This window comes from Muntiacus reevesi, chromosome 14, assembly GCF_963930625.1.
Source record: "Muntiacus reevesi chromosome 14, mMunRee1.1, whole genome shotgun sequence".
Classification (NCBI taxonomy): Eukaryota; Metazoa; Chordata; class Mammalia; order Artiodactyla; family Cervidae; genus Muntiacus; species Muntiacus reevesi.
Genome location: NC_089262.1, coordinates 8,957,970 through 8,978,364, shown reverse-complemented (window position 1 = coordinate 8,978,364; position 20,395 = coordinate 8,957,970). Strand labels below are relative to the sequence as shown.

Here is a 20,395-nt window from a genome sequence, read left to right as displayed (position 1 = left end):
CAGCCCACCAGGTTGCTCTGTCCATGGGATCCTCCAGGCAAGGAGTGCGTAGCCGTTCCCTTCTCCAGGGGATCTCCCCGACCCAGGATCAAACCCGGGTCCCCTGCATTGCAGGCAGATTCTTTACCATCTGAACCACTAGTACTTCCCTATATTGGAATTCAAAAGAATGACACTGAAACAAATGTGTTCAGAATCGAAGATGGGTTAGTTCATTGTAAGTGCTCTTTACTGAAATGAGCTAACATTTAGAATATTTAATACATATGAAGGATTGCTACACAGGTTGTCGGATAGTTACATGAAGCGGTCTCAGGTTAAGCTCAGAGAAAGTCTCTGTTGTAATGAACTGATTTTGCCAGTGGAGGCAATATCCTACTGTAAGCACAGTTTATATACATTATTTGACTTGAACAGCTGTTCTATACAATAGGAATTGCTCCCATTTTGCAGATGGACATGGAGGCTCAAGGAGGCTACTCCTCTGAACTAAGATTTGAACCCAGAGCCCTTTGTCTCCAAAGCCCAGCCCTCAAATGCTTCGTTACACAGCTTTACTCTCTGCTGCTGAGTCCTCACAGCGCTTAGTACATTCAGCGGCAGAAGGCAGTGCGTTGCCAAGCCCTGCAGATGCTCGGCTCACCCCAGCATGCTCAGGAGACCAGGCTAGGCTTCCCTCATCAGACATGGTGACCACTCTGTATCGTGATGAATGCAGACACACACACACACACTGGCCTGGAACAGCACCCGTGTAGGAAATCCTTAGGATGCAAGCTAAGAATGAGAGTGAGGACTGTGTTTATCTTATCCTCTTTGCATCCAGTGAGGGAGAGAGAATAAGGTGAGAGCAGAGGGAAGCCGGAGGAGGGAACACCATCGGGTCACACGACGAGGCGGTCCTGTGTGTAGAGACTGGTGGGAAGCTTAGAGTAGCTTTCTGGAAACACGTGTCTAAAGGGAAGAAGGGGCTTCCGAGGCCCTAGTAAGGCAGCAGCCACTGTGGCCAGAGTGTCTGTGGGACGCTTGTTTACACGTAGGCCATCCTTGCCTTACAGTCAGTACTGGGGCAGCAGTCTTCTCGAAATAAGCAGGTGGTGAGGTGCTGGCATCTGGATCAGCAACCAATCCAGTATCTGTGGGCAGAGTGTCATCTGGAGGGCAGAGTTTTTGGAATTCCTCTGGCATGGAGACCCATGTCTAGGACAGACTCGGAGGAACAGGCTGGGTTGGGCTTTGTCCCAGAGTCACGGCCCCCTGGGATCAGCAGGCCTGAGTCAGGGAACTAGAGACACCGTGGCTGATGCTGAAGCTTGGTCCTCTTGTTGAAATGAAGATGTGAACACAAACTCAGACTTTGTCCCCCAGAGAAGCACCTTTGCTCACGCCCTTAAAAAGACATTACAGGAGACTTCCCTAGGTCCAACGGTTAAGAATCTGCCTTGCAATGCAGGGGTTGCGGGTTTGATCCCTAGTTGGGGGGACCAAGATCCCACTTGCTATGGAGCAACTAAGCCCAAGCTCCGCAACTACTGAGCCCGCACGCTGCAACTAGAGAGAAGCCCGTGTACCACAAGGAAAGATCCCACGCGAGCAACAAAGACCCTGAGTGCTGCAGCCAAGACCTGATGCAGCCATTTTTTTTTAAGGATTTTGCACATTCTGAATGCCAAATCCTGGAAGGAGGTGGATTCCTGATCATTTTCTTTAGATCTAGGATTTCTCCTAAAGCCCTTGAGTCGTCCTTGGTTTCCCGGCAGTCAGACTCCCTGAACAATAACCTCGCTCTTAGGGAGAAGGGCACCCCGTAAGGTGCCCATGGCCCCTGCCCACCGCGGAACCCCGGTTTCCTGGGGGAAGTTTCCCGGGCTTGGCCGAGCTGGACAAAGCCTTGCTGGCCTGAGAGCCGCAAGCTCAGAGGACCAGCAGTGCCATCTTGTGGGAGAGTTCTCGAAGCGCCTGACACCAGGCCGAAGGAGGGAGGCCACCTTGACTGCCACGCTGCGAAGGGTGAGGGACAAAGCAATGCCCGGGTGCAGTCACGTGTGAGGACTCCCTCTGGTCACCAGCCATGCTACTTAGGATTCTGGTGTCCAGAAGACGAATGGCTTTAATAAGCGAACGCCAAGCCAGAAAGAATTTCAAGAATTAACAGTGGCCAGGAAGGATTTTGCTTGCCTTCCATTTACTAGAAAATGTATTCAGCATCACCCCAGGTGGGATATATTTTTCAGTAAACTTTGTGATAACACAAAGTCACAGACCACAGCCACAGCTTCAGCTTCTAGACCACCTCAAGGCTCGGTCCTCCCAGCAAGGAGATGGCTTTCCCCAGGAGTCCATCACAGGACCTGAGCCCAAACCGGCGCACCTCCATCACTAAGAGATGAGAGGCTTGGGCCCCACACACTCTGCTGACAACAGCAGGTGAAGCCAAGCCCCTTCCTCCTCACTGGGCTGTGGCATCATATCCTTCCTGTTGTTACACACCTGTGTCCTCATGCTCACACTCAGATCTCAGCCTAAACTCCGCCTCTCAAGGTCTGCTCCGGCTTCCTTCTACAAAGTACCCCACCCACCCACCCACCTGCACCCTGCACCCAGGGTGTTAGCTGCTTGTCAGAAAATGAAATCAAGACTCGGATGCAGCTTTCTGGGCCCAAGCATTCATCAGAGCCCTGCTCCCTGATCCCCAGGCAGCTTTGACTTCTAGGGAGATTTTTAGGGTACAATCCCTTTCTGAGCATTCACGTGCTTTCTCACCGGGAAGGGTGGAGCATCACGTGATGATGGCTCCCAGGTCCCCACGTAGCCGACATGACGGTGCTCCCGCCACCACTTCCGGCGTCCCCAGCAGCTTCCTTCCCAGCTTGCTTCCTGTGCTGTGACCACAGCTGGGGGTGGATGAGTAGCTGGTGGGCTGGGTAGAGCCACCCGCTGCAGGGCAGCCGCCCCACCTTAATTAAGCTCATGTGGCCTTATCACTGTCCAGGCTTGCTTCCAGTCTTCCATGGGCTGGGAAACTAACAAGCAGTCTGTTCCGATCGGGTTAGACAGGAATCCGACTGAGGACCCAGAGGGCTTTTTTTCTTCAAGTCCATGGTTTGGTGACATCTGTGTATGTATCTCAGATCCTCTTTTTGCCAGTACTTGCTATGTGCTAAGCAGCGTGTGTATGTGTAGTACCTGGTGAGAGAAGGTCCACTGCCACCCATTTTACAGATGAGGAAACTGAGCCTCAGAAGGTCAGATGCCAGCCCACCCACCAATCATTGGCAGAGTTGGGATGGTTTGACATCAGAACCCACACTCAACTGGCATCCACCTGCCACCTTCCTCTGGGCCTCCTTCTTAGGCCGTGTAGACTGCATTTTGACTCAATGGATAGTTTGAAACTGCTTTGTTCCTGAAGCTTGGGAGCTGAGATGTGGGCAACGGTGGGGCCCGTGAACCAACACAGAGCACGGAGCTGAGGGGCCCAGACCTGCGTCCTCCAGGCTGCACTTCCAAGGACCATGGACAAGGTTCAGCCTTTCCCAGTCGACGTGCCTTCACCTGTAACAGAGGTCTAGCACCTGCTGAAGAGCATCAGATGCATTAATAACCTATATGGAAGTGCTCCATGCCCTAGTTAAGTGCTAGAGACATAAATGATGGTTTTCAAGGGAAAGAATCCATTACCAAGTCAGAAAGGAAGTGCGGAGGCCGATTTGAATACCTTGTACTGTCTGCCTGGATAACGAATCCTCTGACTGCATGTAGATTACTTATGTGAAAAATCTGCACCTCTAAATCGTGTGTAAAATCCAGAACCTAAAAATAGAGCCTGTTGCATGACCCAGTTCTCAGCCCTGAAATGAGGGCAACAGGCTAACGCTCTGGGCTGCCCTTGTTCCAAGTCTGGCTCAGAGCGCGTATCTGCTGTGCAGGCCTCAGGTGACTTATGGACCTCTCTGATTTACTGTCCCCTCACCTGTAAGCCGGGCTTCCCAGATGGCTCAGCAGGTAAAGAATCCATCTTCAATGCAGGAGACCCGGGTTCGATCCCTGGATTGGGCAGATCCCTCTGGAAAAGGAAATGGCAACCCACTCCAGGATTCTTGCCTGGGAAATCCCATGGTCAGAGGAGCCTGGTGGGCTACAGTCCAGGGGGTCATAAAGAGTCGGACACGACTGAGCACCTAACACATATTGGCAGGTGGATACTGGAAACCCACGTGCATCAAACGTTTGGCAGCTTCACAAGCCAAGTGTGAGAGAGCTGCGGTTTCTGCTGACGTATGGGAGGGCTGCTGCTGCTAAGTCGCTTCAGTCGTGTCTGACTCTGTGCGGCCCCATGGACAGCAGCCCACCAGGCTCCTCTGTCCCTGGGATTCTCCCAGCAAGAATACTGGAGTGGGTTGCCATTTCCTTCTCTGATGCACGCATGCATGCTAAGTCACTTCAGTCGTGTCTGACTCTGTGTGACCCCATGAGGCTGGGAGGGTTTCAGGGGCTCTAATTCCAGCTAATTCCATCAGGTTTGTGGTTCCTTTAAATTTAAATAGTATGGTTTTCAAAGACTGGAAAGGCCTGAGGATGTGGGGAGGGCAGGAACGATATTTTTCACCGTCTCTGTTTCGTGAAAGTAATGTTGCTTCTTCAAATCAACATCTGTCAGAATGATTCTCATCAGATTAAATAAATCCTCAAAGCCGCTCTCACAGTTTATAGAATCTTGGAAATGTAGGTTATGCTTCACATGGAACCCTAATGGAATTTAAAACAAGTGTGTTTTTGCAAACACAGCTTCGAGTGCACACGCTTTACTGGGGTTTGTGAATTTAAGCTACCATGTCTCAAGGAGTTTAGAGAATGCTTTTACTACAGGAAGGTAATAGACAATGACTGACCAGTTTGAGATGCTGTTAATTGAAGATGGAAAAGACTAAGTCTGCTGAAAACCGGCACTGCACACACACTCTGCCCGACGTGTGAAAGCAGAGGTCGCTCCTAGATGAGACTCGGGGGCCAGCCTCCAGTCCGTCGCCTTTGTCCAGGCACTTGCCGCGTGTCCTTACGGTCCTTAGGGCCTTTTCAGGGTTTTAGAGGAGCTTGGACTTTGTTGCGGGCAGTGGATTTTATGCTTTAAAGATCTTGAATGATCAATACAGATGTTTATTATTCCCTGCCGTAAGAAAGCTTATTCTTAAAATTACTTGCTACATCTATCTAATCACAATGAAATACCACTTCACACCCACTGAGATGACTTCTATCAAAAAATAAATAAATAAATAACAGGAACTAATTCGTGGTGAGGGGGCTTCCCTGGTGGTCCAGTGGCCAAGGCTCTGAGCTCTCAAAGCAGGGAACATAGGTTTGAGACTGGTCAGAGATCTAACCGGTCCATCCTAAAGAAAGTCAGCCTGAATATTCATTGGAAGGACTGGTGCTGAAGCTGAAGCTCCAGTGCTTTGGCCCCTGATGGGAAGAACTGATTCACTGGAAAAGACCCTGATGCTGGGAAAGATTGAAGGCAGGAGGAGAAGGGGACGACAGAGGATGAGATGGCTGGATGACTGGGAGATAGCGAAAAACAGGGAAGCCTGGAGTGCTGCAGTCCATGGGATTGCAAAGCGTCAGACACGACTCAGCGACTGACCAACAACAGGGAACTAGATCCCAAGTGCTGCAACTGAAAGCTCCTGCATGCCGCAGAGAAGATGGAGGATCCCAAGTCCTGTAGCTAAGACCCGCCCCAACAAATGAATAAATTAAATAAATAAATCTATAATTTTTTTAAAAGTGGTGAGCCCGTGGAGAAATTGAGCCCATATGCATTGCTGGTGGGAATCTAAGATGTGGAAACGCTGTGGAAAGCCATTCGATGCGTCCTCCAAAATATTAGAATCCAGAGCATGGTTCTCAAGCTTCCAATGGGAAACCCTTGGCCGTGAAATCCCTGGAGGCGGAGCTGGTGGGTGATTTGGAGCAGTCAAGGCAGGGTGTGCTTGGATTCCAGACAAATCCAAACATAATGACATCAGAGACTTAAACTTGGGCAAAACTTACTCATCCCTGGTTGGCTGTTGATTCCATAGCCAAGCCATATTTGTAAAAAAAAAAAAAAAACCCAGTTAACCAACCACAAAAGCTAAATAAAACAAAACCAGCATCATGTAGGGAACATTTCTGTGCTGCTTAGTAGGACGTGAAGTCCTTAGTCTCATGGAGCAACAGAAATTACTTGGGGGAATTTCAGATGCTTTTGCTAAACTCTTTGGGATTAAAAGACACTCGCTCCTTGGAAGAAAAGCTATGACCAATCTAGACAGCATATTAAAAAGGAGAAACATTACTTTGCCAACAAAGGTCTGTCTATTCAAAGCTATACAGTAGTCATGTATGGATGTGAGAGTTGGACTATAAAGAAAGCTGAGCATTGAAGAATTGGTACTTTTGAACTGTGGTGTTGGAGAAGATTGTTGAGAGTCCCTTGGACAGCAAGGAGATCCAGCCAGTCCATCCTAAAGGAAATCAGTCCTGAAAATTCACTGAAAGGACTGATGCTGAAGCTGAAACTCCAATCCTTTGGCCACCTCATGCGAAGAACTGACTCATTGGAAAAGACCCTGATGCTGGGAAAGGTTGAAGGCAGGAGGAGAAGTAGAAGACAGAGAATGAGATGGCTGGATGGCATCACCGACTCAATGGACATGAGTTTGAGTGAACTCTGGGAGTTGGTGATGGACAGGGAGGCCTGGCGTGCTGCGGTCCCTGGGGTCGCAGAGAGTCGAACACGACTGAGCGACTGAGCTGACCTGGGGATGTAAACAATGAACTTTCTGAATGCTGGGACTTTTGCCAGCAGCAAAAGAAAGCTAAAACGAATGATTTCCTTCCAGGGTGGAGCAGCAGAGCTGGTGGGAGGCGGGCTGGGCAGCTCAGGGGTGACGATTCCGCTCTGCCTGCCCACAGGACCAGCCGTAAGCCAAGCCACCAACTTCTGAGAGCTGCCCTCACCCAACTTTCCACCCTGACTGGCCGACCTTGCATTCACCTAACAGCTTCCGGGTCCCCTCATCTCTCACTGAGACATTTCGGAGGCTTGAGCACCTGTGTACTGCCTGTGACTGTGTCCTGACGCTTCTAAACTATGACACATGCAGTTATTTTTATAAAGGCATGTGTGTGTGTGCTAAGTAACCTCAGCCATGTCCTACTCTTGCAACCCCATGGACAGTAGCCTGCCAGGCTCCTCTGTCCATGGGATTCTACAGGCAAGAATACTGGAGTGACTTGCCACGCCCTCCTCCAGGGGATCTTCTTGACCCAACATACTGAACCCATAGAAGAATTTTTAATATCTTAGAAGTATGCTCACCAGATACTAAGTGCTGAATGCAGACTACAAAACAAGGTGACTCTTTTGGTAAGACAGAAGGAAACGTAATAAGGAAACAAGTGCATCTCTCTGTCCACAGAAAGGAAGGCTGGAAGGACATCCCATACATTAACAGTAGTTCTCTCCAGGTGGTAGAACTGCAAGTGATTTTAATGTGCTTGGCTTGTTGCTTTTGAACAATGAACATGTACTGCTTTCATCCTAACTCCTGTTCCCTCAGTATTGGTGACAGGGTGGGTCAACTCAGTATGATGAAAGAGTGTAAAAAAAATAGCAAGAGCTTCACAAGGACCTTACTTTTTCTTTTCTTTTTTTAATTTTTTTGACTACACCATGGGGCATGCAGGACCTTAGTTCCCTAAGACAGTGAAGTGAAAGTGTTAGTCTCTGAGTCTTGTCTGACTCTTCTCTGACCCCATGGACTGTAGCCCACCAGGCTCCTCTGTCCCTGGGATTTCTCAGGCAACAATACTGGAGGGGCTTGCCATGCCGTCCCCCGGGGGTCTTCCTGACTCAGGGATCGATCCTGAGTCTCCTCATTGTGGGCAGATTCTTTACCATCTGAGCCACCAGGGAATCCCCTCAGTTCCCTAACGAGGGATCAAACCCGTGCCACCTGCAGTGGAAGCATGAACCTTACGTTTTTAATACTTGGCATCCCAGAGGGCCAAGAGCCTTGCATCGATCGGCTCTGGGAATCTCACCCGTTAGAAGCTTCTGGAAGCTGAGGACTCTGGCAGGAGAGCACCTCGCAGCCCAGAGGACCGGAGGCCCCTTGCCTGGAGTCTCCTGTTCATCCTCTGTGACCCTGCCCCTTCCCTGCTCCAGGGAGCACCCAGGTTCACAGTCTGCTGAGACCAAAGCCACTGGGCTCGCCCACAGTTAGCTGAAGGACTAGCCAAAAACAGAGTGCTTTTCAGCGACACGTCCTCTGCTACAGCGTTCTCCCTCTCTGCCTGAGCTCAGCCTCAGGAAGAAGGGGACCCCCGGGTGTCCAGAGGACGGCGCCAGCGGGTGAGGAAATAACGGGAAGAGGCGTGCTCCCGCCGCCCTCCGGGGGCTCCTTGCTTGTCATGCGGTCACGAAGTCAGCCTCCCCATTCGCATCACCTGTGTGTTCCTCCCTGTGAGTCATGGTGGTCCATGTCTTTTCCTTCTTGTCTTCCAGTCCGCCCAAGCCGACCGTGTTTATCTCCGGAGTCATTGCCCGGGTAAGCGCCCTTTCGTCATTTCGGGGTCTCAGCGCGTGATCTCCTGATTCCTCCCGTCCTTACTCCACCCCACGCACCCACCCGGGAGCCGGGGGGTTGGGGGCTCTTAATTGCTTCTGTGGTCAGGGACAGACGGGGTGGTAGCCAGGAAGAGCCCACAGCACCTGCCTGCCTCTCCTCCACCCTCTGCTGTCTTCTTTCTCCTTAGACTGGACCAGGGTCAGTAGACTGTCCACAGGCCAAAGGGTTTCTGGGGGATCTGTGAGCTGACAATGTTTTTACATTTTTTTAATGGTTGAAGAGATTTGAAATAAGAATTACACGGTGATACCTGTGAAGTTTTAGTCGCTAAGTCGGGTTCAGCTCTTTTGTGACCCCATGGACTATAGCCCACCAGGTTCCTCTGTCCATGGGATTCAAAACAACCACAAGGACTGCTCTAGCAGAAGAAAGCCACCCAACACCTGAGCTTAAGTTCTGAGTGAGTCGTGTGGTGCCTGAGCCCCTGGCATGAGGGCAGAGATGGCGAGCTTTCTCACCTTCTGGAAGGTACATGGGTCTTTGTGCCCCTTTGAGCTCCCCAGAAAGCCTCAGGACCACCCCCCAGTCCTAGGAGATGGGTTTCCACCTTCCAACAGGTTCTCCACTCCACCACCCACCCACTCGCACAGGCAAGCCAGAGAATGCCGGCTTTGGGTCTTGCTCATGAACTTACTCAGGCTTCCCTGGCGGCATCCGCCTGCAATGCAGGAGACACATGTTCAGTCCCTGGGTCAGGAAGATCCCCTGGAGGAAGGAAATGGCTCCCGCTCCAGTGTTTTTGCCCGGGGCATCCCATGGATGGAGGAGCCTGGTGGGCTACAGTCCGTGGGTCACAGAGTCAGGCGTGACTGGGCAGACAGGCGTGCGTGACCTCACCCAGCTGTCCACGGTTGATGAGACAGTGCTTTGAGCCAGTGCTTTCTGTGTCTTCCCGCAGGGCGACAAGGACTTCCCCCCAGCGGCCGCCCAGGTGGCCCACCAGAAGCCCCACGCCTCCATAGACAGACACCCCTCCCCGAGGACCCAGCATATCCAGCAGCCTCGCAAGTGACCAGCAAGGACCCAGCGCCCTCACCAGGCACGCCTCGGTTCCCCGACACTTGGTATTTCCTCCGGCAAAGAGAACTGGCATCTTCCTCAAAACACTGCCACACTGGGAAATCTGAGACAAAGCAAAGTGCCCCTTCCTTTGCCTTCAATTTCCAGCTCTAAAACTAGAATCAGACCCCCAATCCTCATTTCCAGGGAGTCCTGGCTGGTGTCGCTCGAGGACTATCACGCCTCTCTCTGTGCCCTGAGCAGAAATTACTAAGACCCGAGTGAAGTGACGTTGTTCCCAGTTTAGCTTCAGTTCTGGTTCATCAGTTGCCCTGCCAGTGGTCTTAAAAATTAGCAGGCACAAATCTAGGAGGATTAGATTAAGGTCAGGGGAAAGCTCAATCATTGCATGCTTTTTAGTCATAGGACAATCAAATCTTAACACCTAGAGGGAAGAGAAAGAGATGAAGGCGCTAATTACAGAAAACCTGAGTAGGGAGGATACTGCAATAGACAACAGCGTCACTGAATTTCCCTCCCTTGTGTGACGAGGGCTCAGATCACGGGGCGACACCACGCTCTCCCAGAACAGCCAGAGAAGAGCCTACAGCTCTGAAGAGGCTCTTTTATTCCAGGAGTCATCTGGCTGAAAAATTTTGCCCAAAGGGAATACTTCCAGACTGAAATTTCTCAGTGTGGGTCCCAAGCCCCGCACGGCCCCACCATCCACACAGGCGTGCCAGGATATCAAGGCGAAACTTCATTTTTTCAGTGATCACCTCGAGAACTGCTTTGAAGTTCTCGGAGTGATCCCTGACCAGGTGGAAGAATAGACACATGGATAACCCTGGAACGGTAAAGCAAAAGCATTGACCACAGGGAAAGATAAAAACCTGCCTTTGCTCCCCGAGGGAAAAGTAGAAGCATCACATCACCACTGGAGCTAGAAAAGCCTGCTTGTTAGTCAGTCGAAGTGTCAGAACACCCTCTGCCCTAGGGCACCGTTCACTTGGGCATCTCAGATTATCCTACGCTTTCTGCCCAGGTTTCCCACCCAGAGCTGCCCTAGACTGCTTACAGCAATTGGGTGCCCTGCTTTTCTGAAAGGCACATGTTCAGATCTCCCGGAGCAAGCGCTTTGGGAGCTGGTGTGGCCTGACTATCCCACTTGCCAGTGTAGTTCTTGCAGCAGATCCGCAATGGGGGCAGCAGGCACCCCACAGCCCCTCTGACACTTTCCAACTCCATGTCCACGGTTGGTAAAGGTGACACAGACCTAGCTTTTGCCCCTCTCTAAGGGAAAAGCCAGCCCTGCTTCACATCTTAAAGGCAACGTTTGGTTTCCCGTCTCATTGACTTTTGGAGCCAAGGTCTCACACTCACGGCAGTGCGTAGTCACATCTCGTATTTCTTAGTCGCTGAGATGTTGCTATAAACAGAGGCTGGCTTTTGGAGATGCCGCCTGGGTGTGTAGCCTCCTCCTGGCTACCTCCTGGAGCCGGCATCTCTGAGGGATCCTGAGAGCAGGCAGCGCCGGGTCAGTCTGTGGACCGCTGCACCCTCTGCTGTGCAGATGAAGGCTCATCCTTGACACCTGGTAGTGCTTCATCCAGGAGTGCCGTGCTGTGCATTTTTCTTGTCCCTTTAGCTACATCTGGCGTGTATCTGTGGGCTCCCGATCACTGAAAGCAAATTGTTCCCCTGAACGAATTTATCCATGGTTAACTTCAAGAATAATCATTCTAATAAAGCTCCTGCGTGGTTTGTTTTCTCTTATATCTCAGAGATTGTTCTTTCTCATCTCGCTAGGGTTGCCAGATGGTTTCAAAAGAAATACGAACATGCAAAAATAAGGAGTATGTTCACAAATTGTTTCCCAGACACAAAGCCAAACTATTGGACACCTGGCGCCTTGAGTCTAATCGCCTCCTTTGAAATGTCATAAAGTGGAAAAGCTTTAATGTGGTGGATTAAAATGTACTCCTTGGGCCGAGCAGCTGGCCCTGTGCTTGGAAGGTCCTTTGGGAACAGACTTGGGAAGAATGATTAGTAGTAAGCCCAGGGGTGGCTGTGAGCAGCATTTGACAAATAAGACATTCACCTAATTTATCCAAAGATCCCCTGGAACCCTTATGAGCAGGATGAGAAAATAATCATAATTATTAGCTTCGAGATCCAGAGTCAGACTACAGATGTGGGCTGGGAGGGACCCTGACCTGTTTTCACCCTAGAAGGACAGGGCAGCTTGGTGGCCCTGAGCCGGGGGAAGGCACGCATGGCCAGAGGCTGTGTCCCCAGCTCTGGCCTCCCCTCAGCCCCTGATGTCACCTCTGGATGCTGCTCTTTGCATTCACGCCTCCACCTCCCTGTCTAAGTTGAGGACAGAATGAGGGTCTTGTGCATTTAGTGTCACTGTGTAGAGAGTTGTCCTAGGTACATAACATTGACTTACCAGGCCATGTAGACTTCTGAGAAATGTTTGTGTAGACATTTGTTGGGAGGAGGTTACCAAACACTGCTATGACTCACTAGGACCCAGACCCTCCACTTAGAGAATGCAGCCTGCCTTCTTCCAAAGTTTATATTATTTCTCAGAATGATCTGTGTCTTAGCAGACCTGAGAATGATAAGAGCCACAGGTCTTCCACCATTTATTACACTCATGATTATATCTAGTTACTATATGACTATGAAGGGCTTCCCTGATGTCTCAGAGGGTAAAGAATCCGCCTGCGATGCAGGAGACCCGGGTTTAATCCCTGAGTTGGGAAGATCCCCTGGAGGAGGGCATGGCCACCCACTCCAGTATTCTTGCCTGGAGAATCACATGGACAGAGGAGCCTGGCGGGCTACAGTCCACAGGATCACAAAGAGTGGGACACAACTGAGTCACTAACACAGACACAAACAGAAATACCAACCACATAACAAACGTGGAGCAGAATTGCCTCCAGGGTGTTCCACATCGTCACGAACATCGTCACCTGCATTTGTTAGTCACCACCATAACAAAGTACCCCAGACTGGGTGGCTGAAAACAGTGGAAATGCGTGACTTCCTGGTCCTGAAGCCTAGAAATTTGCAGTGAAGGTGTGGGCAGGGCCGCCTTCCGCCAGAATCTCCAGGGGCAATAATTCTTGGCCTCTTCCTCTTCCTGGCAGTGCCTAGTGATCATTGACTTGTTGCAACTCAAACCGAGTCTTTGTTTCTGTTTTTAAGGTGGAAACCTTCCTGCATGTCTGTGTCCAAACTTCCCTCTTCTTCTAAGGATGGCAGTCACTGGACCAGAGCCACCCCCATCCAGTGTGAAAACTGGAAGCATTAGTCTTTTAGTCATGTCCTACTCTTTGCCACTCTGTGGGCTGTAGCCCGCCAGGCTCCTCTGTCCATGGGATTCTCCAGGCAAGAATACTGGGGTGGGTTGCCATTTCCATCTCCAGGGGATCTTCCCAACCCAGGGGTTGGACCCAGGTCTCCTGCATTGCAGACAGATTCCTTATCATCTGAGCCATCAGAGAAGCCCACCTAGATGACCTCACCTCAACAAATCAAATCTGCAAGAACCCTAATTCCAGATAAGGTTGTGTTCATGGACCCTGGGACTCAGAACCTGAACTATCTATCTTCTCGGGGGGACACTATTCAATTCAGGACCTCAGCCACAAGATGAAAAGCCGGAAACCCTGCTCCCAGCTCACACTGTTGGAATAGCTGTTCATCTGGTCAATTGGTTTCTTGAGCTTTACTGTGAGAAAGTTTTGCCCACTACAGATTGTTACAGTGTTGCTGGGCATAGAGTAGCCAAAGCCTGTGTGTTGGGGGACCCGAAAGAGAGCAGGGCAGAAGTGCCAAGGGATAAGTCACCCAGGCCATGGTGGGGGGGGCATTCACCCCCAGTTCTAGTAGCTCCTGAGATCGCAGCTCTCTGCTGCATGCATCCTCAGGTCAAAGTCACTATGTCCCAATAGCACATATCGTATCTTCTGTAAGAGTGATCCACGGGCAGTGGTCAGCCCATTTCACAGATGGGAAGACTGAGACTGAAGCTCACTACCCAGGGTCAAAAGCCACCGTTAGCCGACACTTGTCCAGGGAAGATACACAGAGGGCCAATAGGCATCCGAAAAATGCTCGAGATCAACAGTCACCGGAGAGATGCAAATCGAGACAGTGAGCGACCCATTCACACCCACAGAGATGGCAGGGATCAAAAGTCCAAATAATAAGCCTTGATAAAAATGTGGGGAAATTAAACCCATGCACAGTGACTCATACAGAGAATGAAAAACGGTGCGGCCACTTGGGAAAACAGGCTGGCAGTTCCTCAAACAATTAAAACAATTACTGTGTGACCCAGCATGTTATTCCTCTGTATATACCCCCAAATAAATGAAAACACATGTCTTTGCAAGAATTTGTACACAGATGTTTAGGGTAGCATTATATATAATAGCCAAAAGGTAGAAACAACCCAAATAGGTCCATCAACTGAGGAGTGAATACATAAAATGTTATATACACACATACACACAAATGGAATATTACTCCATTGTAAATATCATTCCATTATTTGGCCATGCAAACGAATGCAATACTGATCTATGGGACAATATGAGTGAACCTTGAGAATATTATGCTCAGTGAAAGAAGCCAGCCACAAAAGACCATGTACTATAGGATTCTATTTACATGAAGTGTCCACAATAGGGAGACATCTAGAGACAGTGACTGCACAGTGCTGGGGGTTGGGGGACAGGCAGGATACAGGGGGTGAGAACTTAAGGAAACAGGACTCCTTTCTGAGGTGATAGAAATGTTCTGAAATAACTGAGGATGGGCCTAGAGGCTGTCACACAGAGTGAGGTAAGTCAGAAAGAGAAAACAAATAGTGGACATTAATGCATATATGTGGAATCTAGAAAAGTGGTGAAGGTGAAGTCGCTCAGTCGTGTCTGACTCTTTGCGGCCCTGTGGACGGTAACCTACCAGGCTCCTCCATCCATGGGATTTTCCAGGCAAGAGTACTGGAGTGGGTTGCCATTTCCTTCTCCAGGGGATCTTCCTGACCCAGGGATCAAACCTGGGTCTCCCACATTATAGGCAGACGCTTTACCATCTGAACCACCAGGGAAGAAAAATGGTATAGATGGGTCTTATTTGCAAAACAGAAATATACAGACAGACAGATATATGGCCACTAAGAAGGGGAAAGGAGTTGGGGTGGGAGTAACTGGGAGGTTGGGATTGACAGGTGTACACCACTAATTCTGTGTAGAAAGCATAACTAATGAGAACTTCACTGTAAGGTGCCGGGGACTTCAGGGCTCTGTGTGCATCAGTCGCTCAGTCGTGTCCAACTCTCTGCGACCCCATGGACTGCGGCCCTTCAGCCTCCTCTGTCCACTCAGAGCTCTGCGGTGACCTAAAAGGGAAGAAAATCCGAGAAAGAGGGGATGTGTGGATATGTGTGGGGCTGATTCACTTTGCCGTATAGGAGAAACTAATGCAACATTGTAAAGTGACTATGCTCCAAAAAAAATAATTTAAAAAACAAAATCACCTGAGGGGATGCTTGCATGTGTCTGTGACTACGATAGACCCATGGACTCTTACACTCCTTTCGGGATCCTTAAGAAAGATACCAGTCAGAGCTGACATACCAGTAAGTGTAAGGTGATGAATAGGGGGCTTCCCTGGTGGCTCAGCTAGTAAGGAATCTGCCTGCAATGCCGAAGACCTGGGTTCGATCCCTGGGTTGGGAAAATGCCATGGAGAAGGGAAAGGCTACCCACTCCAGTATTCTGGCCTGGAAAGTTCCCGAGGACTGTATAGTCCACCTCACACCTGCCTGGTTCCAACCTGGCCCCTGTTGGGGTGAGAAGTTTCTCAATCAGCATCTCTGGATCTCAGTCCTTCACCTGTCTAATTGGGCCACTGTGTACACAGAGTTTTGTAGAGATGAAAAGAAAATTGCGGGCATTAACCCCCTGGTTAATAGGGAAACCAGTTTCAGTAGAACAGGGTTTTCAACATGGACAGCATGCTGGAACTGTGCAATGCTGAGATTGTGGGCTAGCAGGGAGAGAAGATTCCAGAAGGAGATGGTTGGCTCATTGCCACTCTGGATGGTGTGCAGGAGGAGCAGTGAGGAAACACAGAGGAGACAGGAGGCGCCGTGAGACCCGAGGAGCAGGGATGGGCACCCTGGGAACCAAAGGACCCCCTGGGGATCCCGTGTGACCCCAAGGTCGACCAGGCTGCCTTCTGCCCCGGCTCCTGCATGCTATGCCCCGGTCTCTGTTGGGGCCCATGTCACCCTGGTACAAAGCTCAGCCTTTGAATGGTTTCAGCAAGAAATGTGCTTGTAACTTACAAGTGTTACTGGAAGGAGTCCAGCCCTGGGAGGGGCCAGAGAGGAACATGCCATTTTCCAGTGCCTCCAGCTTGCCCAGCTGCTGCCGCTGAGCCTAAGACCCACCCAGGGCACCAAGAAACAGACATCCTCATGCCAAGTCCCCGCTGGGCCTCTGCTGCCTGGCCCGACCTGGGGAGACCAGTTCACTTTTTGGCACGTGCCCTCCCAAAGGAATGAGAAGCCCTGGGAGAGTTCCTGTCTGAGGCCAGAGAAAGGAACTTGGGTTGGTCCTCAGGTCCATGTCTGTGGCATTGATGCCTGTCTGCTTCAGAGGACGCTCAGCTGCATCCTCAAACCAGGGTCAGGATCAGCCCCACCGACGCAGTCCCAGAGGGGAGGTGCGCCCTCAGAGTCCATGTCCCTCCTCCCCGCACTGGGCAGCTGGGTTTTCTTCTCTGGGCTCAGCTTCATCACCAGCAAGAGGAAGCCTCCAGAACCTCCCCGCTGGGGCTGTGTGAGCACGCCGTCTATGTTCATTTATCATCATTACTGTGGAGGTTGTTAATTGATGATGCAAGACGAGAGACATCGTGAGAGTCTGTCCAATTAAAGCCAATGCCAGGAGGGAGCTGAAAAGCAGGTGCGAAGGAAACCAGGCTCCGAGATGAGCCTTTTGAAGCTGCTCGGAGGTTACACTGCTGAATGCTGACTCAAGTGTGCACCAGTGCACACCAGGCTGGAACTATCCTGCCCCCAGACCCAGTCCTGGCTCTTCCCCAGGCCAGCAGCCTGCGTGTACTCAGGAGCAAGGTTGTAGGTACCACAGCCCATGCGGTGGGGAGGGACCACCTGACCCCCGCGGGCCCCAGGCTCAGGCACCCTGAGAAAGGGCAGGACTCGACGGAGAGCCTGCAGGGTGGGAGATAGTGCCAGACCCAAAGTGTTCGTAATTAATGAACTCTTTTTTAAACATCTGCCTCCTACCTCAGCAGCCTGTGGGGTTCTTCTGCAACCCTGCAGCTTTTTCTAACTTCACAGCTGCTGTGCTGGTTAAATGCTTCCCTCTATAAACCCCAAAGTAAACTTTTCTTCCCCAAGAGTTGACATCCTGCTGCCTCTGCAGTGTAAAAATGAAAACAAAACAAAAAAAGACAGGCATTTCGTAACCTTCCCAGGAGATATCTATAGCCATATGCTCCTGAAGAACGGAGAGGGAGTGAGTGGGTGGTGGCAGTTAACCAGGAAGTTTTGAGTACTTGAAATAGCCTCAATTGTATTGGCTGAGGTTCTCCAGGGAAACAGACCCAGCAGAAGACAGGCAACCGAGAGATGACAGATAGACGACAGATAGACGATAGACAGGAAGAACAGATATAAATAAATATATAGATGGTACATGGATAGGTAGAATAGATATAAAGAAATAGGTATATGATAGATTGATAAATAGAATAGATACAAATAAATATGTAGATGATGGAGGATAGATAGAGTATACATAAAGAAATAGATGATAGATGGATGTATCCATTCAGTTCAGTCGCTCAGTCGTGTCCAACTCTTTGCAACCCCATGGACTGCAGCACAACAGATGGATAGACAAAGAGATTTAAGGAATTGGCTCATGTGACTATGGAGGCCCATGGTCACTGAGTGCTCAGTTGCTCAGTCATCTCCAAGTCTTTGTGACCCCATGGACTATAGCCCGTCAGGCTCTTCTGTCCATGGGATTCTCCAGGCAAGAATACTGGAGGGGGTTGTCATTTCCTTCTCCAGGGGATCTTCTCGGCCCAGGGATTGAATGCACGTCTCCTGAATTGTCAGATGGATTGTTAACCACTGAGCCACCTGGGAAGTCCCACGTGGAGGTTCATGAGTCCAAAATCTTCAGGGTGGGCCAGCAGGCTGGAGACCCAGAGAAGAGCCAACACAATTCAAGTCCAAAAGCATTCTGCTGGGAGAATTATCTCTTCTCTGGGGAGGACAATCTTGAGTTCTATTCAAGCCCACACACATTATGAAACGTAACCTGCTTCACTCAGGAGTCCACTGGTTTAAATGTGAATCTCAACCAAAAATACCCTCATAGAAACATCCAGCCTAATATTTGACCAAATATCTAGGCACTGTGGCTCAGTCAAGTTGACACATAAAATAGACCATCACAAGAGTTCAGTGTAGTTCATTTTTCTTGGAATTCTTAGAGCATCATGGATCTGTTTTTACTTTGACCATATGGCATACTCCTGACCTTCTAACATTGAACTTGCTCTTCCGAACAGACATTCTAAAATTCAATTAAGGGAATGCATGACAAGAGAAAATAATTTTTCCCTCATCTTCCCACTTAATCTTAAATATTATTATAAATCCAACTGCCATGCTTTAAAAAAAATCCAATTTGTCAACTGGAAAAGACCCCACATAATCTGATATAATGACCTGTTATAGTCTGGAGAAGATTTAGGACTCTATCCAGAAGCCCTGAGTGAGCTTTTTGATTACATTTCAGCATTGTCATTCTGTGCTGGTGAGTGTCACCTAAAAGAATTCAACATTTTGTAGCACAAGGACTCAACTTCTGTGTAAATTAAACAGAAACCCGCTTGGGTCTTTCTTTGAACAGAGATGTATCGAAGGCTTTAGAGTATTAGTAACGATCTTCATTATCTCAAGGGCAGTAGTTTTCACGGAGGGAGTGGGCAGTGTCAGCCCCAGAGAACACTGGGCGGTGTCTGAGGACATACTTGGTTGTCACAACAGGGGATTGGAGAGAAAAGGGGGAAACTGGCAGCTGAATCTTGTGAGTACAGGACAGGGATGCTCATAAAAGTCCTTCAGCATTCAGGACAGCCCCTGAAACAGAGTATCGAGACCAAAGATCACCAATATGGAGGCTAGGGGACGCTATTTGTTGTGTTCTTGTTGTTTTTCAGTTGCTAAGTCATGTCCAACTCTTAGTGACCCCACGGACTGCAGTAGCCAGACTTCCCTGTCCTTCACCATCTCCTGGAGTTTGCTCAAACTCATGTCCATTGAGTCGGTGATTTGTTCTTATAGTAATACAATTGAACAATACAAGGCAAATTCCCCTCATCCTGGAATCATGAGGGGGAAAAAAAAGTTACATGTGTGTCAGAGACAGAGCACGTTTTGTGGAAGCAGCTGAAGTAACTCAAGCTTGTATGCTTTTCAGTCCCTGGAGCAAAAGATATCAAATTGCTATGATGCAGATTCACTCCTGGGTGCAATGGAAAATTCTAGATAAAGCAAGCTTCTTCCTTGCTCGACAGTGTAATGGCTGTTTTCTCAGTCACCGATACGAAGAAGAGTGGAGATCATGGTCTCTGGTTGGCTTCCCCTATACTCTCCCTCAGGACGGGTGGGACAAACGTGCAGGCTCTTGGCTCAGCTGATTTAATAGACTCAAAAGGAGGTCTAGAAACTTCTCTCCAAACAATTGCAGCCTGTTTTCCAAAACAGATCGTGTGTGTCTCAAGCTGATTCACCTCAGAGTTATCCGTACAAGCGGCGGAGGGGAAGCCGGAAGCGGGAGGGGAAGGCGGAAGCGGAAGCGGAAACCGAGCGCCTCTGTCAAGCGAGCGGCCGAGGCTGAGGTGGGTGAGGGGAGACCCTCGTGAAGGCAAACCTCGCGTCAGCTCACGTCCTTGTCCTCATCCTGTGTCCTCGTCTCCTCGCGTAGTCTCCACCTCCACCCCTTCGCAGCGCCTCCCCGCTCCCTGATTCTCTCACGGACGAACTAAGGACTAAGGCTTGCCCTCGGGAGCGTGGCCATTTTTTTCCCTTGGAGCGTACCGCCACCTAGATCCTAGACTAGGACGCCACACCACCTAGATCCTAGAGCTGGAATGCTGCCGTCCTGGCCCTCCTTTGGTTCTGAAGGCACTCAGTGACTTTGTTCTACTTCTAGCTGCACCAGGTACCTAGAATACCAGAGTCACAAGGTAGGTAAAGTAAAAACAAACGTCATTGCATGAGATGCAACAGAAGTTTGCAAAAGTCACATGCTTTATCACCAAATTCTCTCCCTTGGGTGCTAAGGATGCTGACACCTTTGTATGTCAGTTGGCTAGAAACTCTCAGGTTCAGTCGCTTCCAACAAGCACCGTTTGTCAGGGAGCCATCACTGCCCTGGAAGTCATGAGGAAGTACACTGGTCACTCAGTGTAAGTGGGCGGCACTTTCAGTCAGGGGAAGATTCATCCCGGTGTCGTTCACCGAAATTCACAAGCGCCCCATATATCACACTGGAACCAGAAAGCCTACTAGGTGTTTGTGGTTCCCAGATCTTCTCAATCTACTTGCAGATCGGAAACCAGTGCACTGTGGGAGAACACCCATC

At 49.9% G+C, this 20,395-nt stretch overlaps 1 protein-coding gene across 1 annotated transcript in view; it reads left to right on the top strand.

The window, feature by feature from the left end:
- DAP (death associated protein) overlaps positions 1-11,453 on the top strand; it is a 63,306-nt gene extending 51,853 nt beyond the window's left edge. Inside the window, exons 3-4 of the mRNA XM_065905719.1 lie at positions 8,555-8,597; positions 9,577-11,453. Coding sequence (XP_065761791.1) covers positions 8,555-8,597; positions 9,577-9,690 — 157 coding nt within the window. The 3' untranslated portion in view covers positions 9,691-11,453. The remainder of the gene's footprint in view (positions 1-8,554; positions 8,598-9,576) is intronic.
- The last annotated feature ends 8,942 nt before the right edge of the window (positions 11,454-20,395 follow it).